General features: G+C 35.1%; 1 protein-coding gene across 1 annotated transcript; it reads right to left on the minus strand.

Moving 5' to 3' along the window:
- Positions 1-1,462: 1,462 nt before the first annotated feature.
- Positions 1,463-8,270, minus strand: LOC101512153 (RNA polymerase II C-terminal domain phosphatase-like 3). Its single transcript, XM_004491971.4, has 12 exons — positions 7,309-8,270; positions 7,054-7,180; positions 6,883-6,938; positions 6,724-6,784; positions 5,232-6,608; positions 4,384-5,016; positions 4,159-4,305; positions 3,797-4,065; positions 3,572-3,683; positions 3,234-3,491; positions 2,636-2,682; positions 1,463-2,533 (listed from the first exon to the last, which is right to left on the minus strand). The coding sequence occupies exons 1-12, from the start codon at positions 7,893-7,895 to the stop codon at positions 2,464-2,466; spliced, it is 3,744 nt and encodes a 1,247-aa protein (XP_004492028.1). The 5' UTR covers positions 7,896-8,270; the 3' UTR covers positions 1,463-2,463.
- Between the last annotated feature and the right edge of the window lie 1,203 nt (positions 8,271-9,473).

The following is a 9,473-nucleotide window of genomic DNA, read 5'->3' on the forward strand; positions in this document are numbered from 1 at the left end:
TTAGATCTTCATATTCGAGTTGAAATTACACAAATCCAACATCTATTCTGTACAAGTTTTGTTCACTATCACAGATCTTTTAGGTAGAAGCGTGTAAAGAATGAGTCAATTCTCTCTTTGTCTCTCAAATTTTTATTTTGTTTCTTTACCTTTTAGAGAGTTATGCTTCTCTAACTCTTTTTCTTCTTGTACTTTTGATTTCATTTCTTTACTGTACCTGTGGATTTTTTTTCTTCTTTTATTTCCATTTTAGTTCAATGTAACTATTAAAAAAATGGCTCTGTACATGAAGCATCTTTTTATTTCAAGTTGACTATGATTACCATTGTCAGGTGGTGGGGACTGTTACAATATTAGTGTCTAGTTAATCAGGAATAGTTAGTTAGTCAAACTTGTTTAGGATTTAGTTATAGAACTTAGTTGGAATGTCATTGCTTACTAACCATCATAAATATAAATATAAATGTCAATATACTATTTATCATCTTTTTCAGTCGAATATGATATGTTACCAACGAGTATTCTTATGGTCATATTTTTTGTGTATGACATTTACCTCTCACATCTAATGATTGTCAAAGTATTATATACTACTTTGCACTAGTGAAAAATACATCTAATTATTATTCTCTTATTTCTTAATATATATATATATATATATATATATATATGAAATAAACTAAACCAACAAAAATAACTTATAAAAAGACAAAAGGAGTAATTAACAACACTGTCCACTCTTTCAATATACCGTACTTGTTATTTTTTAGGTTATTTTGAAATCATGGATTAATTAATAGAATTAAAATAACATATAATATTATTCATTCAGTTAAAATGACATACATGTAATATTAACCTTTAACAAATATATACAATATTACACTTTTACAAATAATGGTGATAAAAATTATTACATTCTTTACCACATGTTGAATTCATTTAAAACAATATCTAATCTTGTAAAGTAAAACACTAATCGGGTGTTTAATTTTCACATTAAATTTTTTTTTTTTTTAAATTAAAGTTGGTTAAATTAAAGAAACGTCAAGTTTAACTGGATCCACCTTTTGTTGCATCCATTAAATAGCCCATGTAAAAAGTCTCAAAATATAAAAGAAGTTCATGTGGCCCTTTGATTTATATTGCGACTAGGCCCTCATCCAAAACTTCCCAAGGTAAAAGGTAAAAATGTTTCCTAATGCACGGAGGAAATGAAGTTACGGTAGGAAGTAAAGAGTAAAGGGCAACACAGACACAGTTAATTGGAACGAATCAACGAACACTAGCCTAGGACCCCAGAGTCATTGCAACGACGTTGAATCAGATGCCAGCTACGGAAACCAGACAGAAAACATGGGACTATCGATGTTTCCAAAATTAAACAGGCAAGACAACAAAGACCACATGAGGGTATCCTTTGTGATGTCCTTTTTTCAGTACTGCACAGGAATCTCTACGATTATCCTTTGGAACATATATACTGTTTTGATCATAATGGGATTCTAAGCAAAAAAAACAACATAATGAATGGTATTGCTATTTTTACAAATTTTCAAAATTTTCCAATTGGGTTGTTTTAAAGACGGGTAATCCCCGCATAAAATGAAGGCTGAAGCAGCCAATGAAATAAAGGACCGTTGACTACATTTCAAGGTTAGACTTTTGACGCATTTTCTATTCTCCCCCTCCCTACCCAATTTTATTTGTGTTAGGGAAGGGAGTGGTGAATGAAGATTAATTTTAATCCCCCTAAAATGCTTTCACATTTAGATACAAATTCAATTATAAAAAATTCACTTTGCTGGGCCAACTATCCACTTCCCAAAAATCCTGCCTTCATTGTTCGAGCACCCTCATCTACTCCCTAGACTCAAGGACTAATCAAGCAATTAATTTTTCTAAATTAGGTTTAGTCAATATCTCCTCATTCTGAATTTTCCTTATTTTTAACACTCTAAAAGCCGAGAGGCCTTTGATTTTTCAGTCAGCGTAAGTATATTTCCCTTCTGTTATCATCTCAGTCAAAATGTACTGGGAGCTATTCACTTAATCCATCTCCACTCCACAATATTACTCACCTAGTCCGTCCCCTAGAGCATTCAACTTCAATTTTTCAGCCCCCCTTAGCCACCAAAGTCAGTAGCAAAATCCCAATAATCACCAGTCATTTATACAGTCCTCCATTAATTCCTCAGCAACTGGCCAGTCCGCATTGTAAAAAATCACCCACTTACCAATAACCACCTCTAATTTATACAGTCCTCCATTAACTCAGCAATTGGCCAGTCCACATTGTAAAAAATAACCCACTCACCAATAACCACCCTCCAATGGACTGGGGTTGCGAATTAAAATTGCCTCCCCTGACCATTTCTTACCTAATGAATTCACCCGGAATCAATGTGATTCTTGATTTATGTTTCACGTATTTTAGTTTACCAAAGAGGGATTAGGAGGAGGTTATTTTTCTGGTTTAATGGCAAAATCTTGCTCGTTTGCCCTCCTATAAAGCAATGCTGATGCTTCCACCCTGTTTTTTATTAGGGAGGGAAAAGAAGCAGCACAGATTAAATTCAGATAAAAAAGATGGGAAGATGAAAAAACATAAATATAATAAGTTTGAGGTACTTACCAGCCAGGATGGACAACAAATCTTCCAGTGGAAATAGCCCAATTCACCTGTGCAGGAAAAAGTAGCACTCATCAGAAACAGATTTAATACATCAAAACATAGCCTGTCCCAACTACGGTAATGAGGATTTGACTCCATGTTTGTTCCCATTGTGAAATAGTTAAAAGAAAAAATTGGAGTGATTATGGAAAAAAAACATAGGAAAAGAAGGGCTCCCTCTAAAATGTTGTTTATTGGTTGATTTAAGCAAATGACACTGAATATTCAGCATACAAGTAAAATCAAAATAAAACATTGCTAAAAAACTTGCTAAAAAGAGTGGCAAAGGCGGATGGATCACCTTGCTATCCACTTTTCCGGTAATCTAAAATAAAAATAAAACATTGCTAAAAAACTATTTTATTTACACTGAATTTCTTCAAGCATTGGGTGGTTAATCCTTTTTATCCCATCAAGTGCTAATGTATTATTATTACTTATAGGTACTATAGCATGCATGCATTGCAGGTGTCTTTTTTTTTTTTTTTAACACAACTACCAAACTAGGGGGACACAGGCACTATCATAACAAGGTGAAAGTTTTGAAATCAAAATATACCTTATCAGTCCCAAGGGAATTAGCAACTACGTGAGTAACCTGATCATCAATTTGGTTTATGCAAACAGCACCAAATTGTTCAGCTGTCTGCCACAGCGGGTGAAGGTGGGGATTGGCTTCGCCAACAGGAAACACCCTACTAAATACTATTCGACAACCGGCCAATATTTTCCTCTGTTCTGAAGCTAGGATATTTCGGACATCCACTTCTTCTAAGGATTGAGAAGCAAAAAAGTTTTGGTGTATTCTCTCAATAACCTACTCCAGGAAGTAAATGAATTATTAACTATAAATTTACAAATCATCTCAAATCAAAGAAAAATTGAATATAACCTTACCGCCAAAGAGGATGCCAGAGTTCCAGCTTCAGGTCTCTCGTCGTGGTCAATCTCAAGAAGAGAAGGGCCAGGAAGCCCAAATTGGCGTCGGCTACACGGGAAGTATGTATACCTGCAATATCTTAAAACTTAATATAGGATGACAAGGTATAATGCATCCACTCAATAATAATAGCAGTGATGACTAAAGAATCGCATGTAAGAATTGCATGCTATGACACTGACCTTTCCACCACTATAAGGTTCAGTTTGTTATGAGGCCAGACTCTCACAGAATCATCTACAATCACAACAGATGATTCCATACCCATAACACCTTCCAAATCTTTGCTTTTAGGCGCTCTCTCATCACCATCAACTGATTCAGTATCATCACCTCTAGAAATAACTCTACCAGCAAACAATACTCCCTTTGGATCAAGCACCTTTGCCATTTCTGTAGCATATAGCTTGTTTCCCATAGTGTAAAGATGAAGCTCATAGAGTTTACTAGCCTGTAAAGCATTAGTGAAAGATGTGAATTCATTAATTCAAAATTATGCGTGGTGCGATATAATACCAAAAATATAATATAGAATTCCTTTTACCTTCTCCAGGAAGTTCCAGACTCCTGGTCTGAGTTTAGTCCACATTCCCATATGAGGAAAACGAAAAAGATGTCTATGAGGCTTCTCACGGTCTTGTTCTTCTTTCTTTCTCAATATCTCATCATGCACGGGATCAACTTCCACAAACTGAAAGAGAAAAGGTTAATAAGGCCACTGTCCAAACTTTGATCCCCAGAACAGGAGAAACTATTCCATGCAAATTACCTTAGCAGAATTAAGAAGTGTGTGGTCTAGGTCCAAAACAAGGCACAACTTCTTTGAAGCAAACATTTTATTCTGTTCTTCAAGCCTCCTAGCTCTCTCTCTTTGTATAGCAGCTTTCTGCTTCTCATCATAACCTTCAAAAAGGTGCTCAACATCAGCCCATGTACTCTGGGATCGAGAGGAACCTGGTGCACATGTTTCAGGAGCTGATCCTACGCCATCTTGCAGGTTCTGAGAGTTAGGTACACCAGATTTCAGTTCAGCTTTATCTAATGTAAAGGGAACAGATGCAGAAGAAACGTTTTGAGTAGTAGCAGGAAGCTGGGTTGATGGTTCTTGGGAAACAGACATAATATCAGCAATGTTTTTAAGATTCTTGGTAAATTGTCGAGTGATATCAGGTTGTGCACTTGACTGTGTAGGTGCCAATTTTGTCTCAACTCTAACATCAAGCTTCTGAGCATTGACATTGCCCCCATTCCCCTGGTTGTTTGACGTAGGGGATACAACGCTTTTGGATTGTTCACTCCCCGTACTCCCACTCTTCTGGAGACTACTACTTCCATGTAGAATGCGACGTGGATCACGGGGTTTCATGCGAATCTTTCCAGAATCCTCTAGTAAGGTATGTGCCTGAGTATCAACAACATGCAAAAAAATAAACATTTAGCCTTAAGGGGATTCCATGACTCTACATTATCTGGTCTTTCAACTTTTGCAACCAATTTTTTGGTCCTAGTCATAACCAGGTATCAAAATAACTTTCATATTAATTCTCAGACGCAAGAAGAAGAAATAGATAACTAGAAGATAACACCACAAGTACATAATCTCATAAAAGAATTTACCATGGAAGCTGCTTGTGTTGAGGCTGGAAGCATTCCAACAGAACTTTGGGGAAGACCAGCAGTCATTGCTGGACCAGTATTCACAGTTGCATCTGGTCCCCTTGCCGAATTTGTTAAGTGCATTGTACTTGTCGCAGAATCAACAGGCTTCTTATTGGCTTCGGCTGCTAATCTCTGTTGTTGCTCTAAAAGTATATTTAGTAACATGGTTGGATTTACAGCTATATTTTTCAATAAACCAGGTAAGGCAGCTGCAGTGTTGCTAACTGTAACAGGTGCCTGCTCATTTCCGTTACTTGTCACAGTTGAATAACCAGAACTAGTACTCATAGTCTTTTTTAGTTCAGTTTCCCCTTTTTGCATTAAATGGTTCCTTTCTATCAAGTGAGATCCAGCTACCCTATTTTCTTCCAACCAACCACCATTTCCGGCCATAGTTCTTTCCTCTCTGGTATTGTGCCTGGAATTTTCCAAAGAACTTCTAAGTCTTTTAGGTGCAGTAGCATCCAATGAAAGCTCTTCAGTGGTCTTTTGCTTTCTTGAGATTACTCTTCCAGCATTTTCCACTTTAGGCATATTATTTGTCCCTAAAGATTGGTTAAGATCTAAAGCACTTGCATCAGAATTAATGAAACGAAGCCTAGGATCTCTACTCCTTGCTGAAGTTTTCACTGGGTAAGTCACAGAACTTGCTGCCTCAATTCTAGAATTGATTAATCCATGCATGCTGGACCTATCGACGGAGGTGGAAGAAACGGGCATCTGATCTAAGAGGGGTTTAGAGCTTGTTAAAGAAACAGCTATAGAAGCGCTAGAGACCTCCTCATTGGCATCAGCAACCCCTTCCTCACAGTCACCTGAAGGGGTTGGACTTGGAAACTTATCATCTGTAAAATAGGAACTTCGGCCAAACTTCTGCTGATATGTGGAAACAGCTTTCAAAGCATCAGTTTCATAGAGATGATTCTTGGAATTTTCAGTGTCCAGTTCCATCTTCACAGCCTCTGTCTTACCAGCAGAAGGCAACCCCGGTCTATCCATCCCATCTCCTACCGAAAACAATTTATTCACAGGGAAGAAGGACGGAGCTTCTCGTGTGGGTGATGGTAAACTGTCTAAATCATGAACCTTATGAAGGTCGAATAGAGGTAGCATAACCCCTCTTCCTTTAATATTACTTTGTCCAGATAACAAGGCTTCTGATGCCTCAGTTAAGTTACTATGGACAAGCTTACTAGAAGAAATCAACTCACTAGCTTTTAAACCTTGAATTTGCCGAGTCTTTATATCAAGGGTGTCCAATTTTTCACCATTTCCAACAACCACACTATTACCCAAAGCATCAACAGTATCAATTGCAGTAATCATGACCTGAATCTGTACACAGAAGCAAACTAGTTTAAGATTCCACCTAATTTTCATTTTGTAAACTGAACATTATATGAAGGAATGGGACATGACTCTTAAACACGTTGGCATTAAACATTATTACCTCTTTCATATGCTCAGGAGAAAATAACTGAGTGTGTTCATTCTTCAGAAAATAAAGCAATCTGACATGAAAATTGCAGCCAAGGAAACATAGTTTAGTGAAGATGGTATTACAAACTGAAATAATTAACCACAAACTAACAACTTATATTTGGAAAACCTTATTATGTTATCCTTATTATCTTCTTTTTGCAAATTGTCCATCGAACAGAACACCTACAATGAAGACACGCAAATAATAAAAACAATTGTGACGAAATCCCCAAAAGAAACCAAAATGATATATCAAATATCAATAGGGCAACAAAACAATGGTCTTTAGGGTTCTTACAGAATGAACAATTTCAATTGCATTGTACAACAAACGAATAACATAATCTTTTTCAGAAACAGCAGGTCCAGATAACAATTTGCTCTGTAAGACCCTCAGAAGCCTACTAATGGTTTCAGCAAACGATCTACAACAACAAAAATCACCCAATAATAACATTAGTCAAATTCAAATTTGCAATGCAACTTCAATTTCAGCGTTTCAAAGAACAACCAACCAACCAACAACAAAAACCCATAAACAGTTTTTACTCACTCTGCCACATTAGCAACAGTAACTCCCTCCAAAAAATCCCTAATATCAGATTCAGAAACAGTCTCAGAACCATCACCACCCACCATAACACCCCCTGTATCATCATCACCATCAATCTCACCCTCCTCCAACTCCCCTTCCTCTCTTTCATCATCATCCACCATCACAACCTCCTTCAACGGCATATTCAAATCACCATTACCATTATTGCTATCGTTGTTACTATTAGCATTAGCATTAGAATCAGAATCAAGTTCCATTACGAAAATATCATTCAAAGGCTTATTCTGAACAGCTTGTGCCCAAGCAAGATTATACAATCCAGAAGCATAACCACGACATATAGTAGGGTACTTTGAATACAAATCATGAACAGCCCAAACCCTAGCATCACCCCCAGTTTTAGCCTTATCACTATCACTATTATTATTCACCTTAACAACATCTTGCTTATTGAAATCCTCTTCACTAATCTCTACCACAGAAGCAGTATCAGAAATCTCACCCTCTTCCACATCCTCAACCTCTTTCCCCATTCCTTCAAAGTTTTTCGAATTTTCACAATCCAAAAATGATCCAAAAACCATTAATATACAGAGAATAAATAAATCACACAACAACACGAACACCGAAATCAAAAATAGGTTTACAAATTACAGAAAAAATTTAGGTCAGTAATTAAATTAGGGTTTCCAATTTCCAATTTCGATTTTGAGATCTAGTGAGATTTTATGAGAACGATAATGTTAAAACGGAATCCGATTTTCGCGGTGTCAGATCGGGTCTCCAGTGATCGGAAATCGCGATCGGTTTTCAGATCCGATGAGACACCGAGTTAGAAATCGAGCACTTGTGAAGAATGAAACGAAGAGAGAAAAAAAAAAAATAATAAGAAAATAATGTTAACACAAAAAGAGTAAATAGTTATATTTATATATAATTTTTCGAGTGACGAATGAAGAAGAGAAAAAAGGGTGTCGAGAGAAGGGAATTTATAGGGATGTGATTGTGATACGATGAAGAATCTAAGATTGAGTGGGCTTTGAATCTGAACCGTACACGTAAGTGATCCTTGATAGACACCGTGGGGCTATGAATGAGAGTGACGGTAGTACAATGTGGTAATGCTCTTTACTGGTCATAGTTTTCCTGTTTTTCCGGTTTCCAACATTTAATAAAAACTTTAATAATTTATACGTACCCTCCACTACTATAATTTTTTAGTTTAATTGTAATTTTAGTTATTTTATTTTTATTAATTAATAAGTTTGATCTTTATATTTTAAAATTAATAATTTTAATCATTTATTTTTATTTATTAATTAAAAATTAATAATATAAAATATTTTAAATAACGTGACATATTATACGATAATATAAAATAATTAATATTCATGAAATTAAAATAAAATGCAGTAAAAATTTAGTTTTTAACTTTAATTTTCTTATATTTTTAATTTAATTAACGATATATGAATAATTAATGTATCTAAATGGTTCTATATCATATAATTGTATGTCACGTTATTAAAAATATGTCAATTTCGCATTTTTTTTAGTTCAAAAATTTGAGGAATATACCAAAATTATCGACTTTTAAAATAATGAGACCATTTCTGTGAATTAATAATAATAGAGGGACCAAAACTGCAATTAAAATGATTTTTTAATTTAACAATTAAATTTAAAAAATATATATTGAATAAAATATTATTTAGCAGTGTAATGTTGTGGTTTCTTAGTTAAGGATTTCTATAGTATGTTGTCAAAAGATTTCTTTATTGGTAAAGTGAAAAATGATTACAAATTATTGCATTGGGTTGTTTAAAAATGTTTAGATGTTAGAGAATATAATTATGTTAGAATTATTGAGGCACATTTATCCATGATGTGATTGATATTAGAAGGAACTTTGATTAATTGATCGGTTTACTTTGCTCGAAAAATAATTCTGTTTGTCTACTTTATTAGCATGGTGTTGGAATGCTTTGATGTGATTCTGAGTACTAACAGATTCCTTGTCCGGGATCCTACAAATGGTATGACTATACTACTCTAGTCAATATGAAACTTGTGGAATTACCAGAAAACGACTGGATAAAAAAGATGGTAGCTCAAGAAGATTCTGCCATGGAAGATGATACAACGTATGGATGGGTTTAAGA

Source organism: Cicer arietinum, chromosome 3, assembly GCF_000331145.2.
Source record: "Cicer arietinum cultivar CDC Frontier isolate Library 1 chromosome 3, Cicar.CDCFrontier_v2.0, whole genome shotgun sequence".
Lineage (NCBI taxonomy): Eukaryota > Viridiplantae > Streptophyta > Magnoliopsida > Fabales > Fabaceae > Cicer > Cicer arietinum.

Coding starts and splice junctions, on each gene's coding strand:
- LOC101512153 (XM_004491971.4), bottom strand. CDS start 7,895: ATGGTTTTTGGATCATTTTTGGATTGTGAAAATTCGAAAAACTTTGAA. Junction 6,939..7,053: donor CAATTGAAATTGTTCATTCT/GTAAGAACCCTA, acceptor TCTTCATTGTAG/GTGTTCTGTTCGATGGACAA. Junction 6,785..6,882: donor AATAAGGATAACATAATAAG/GTTTTCCAAATA, acceptor TTTTCATGTCAG/ATTGCTTTATTTTCTGAAGA.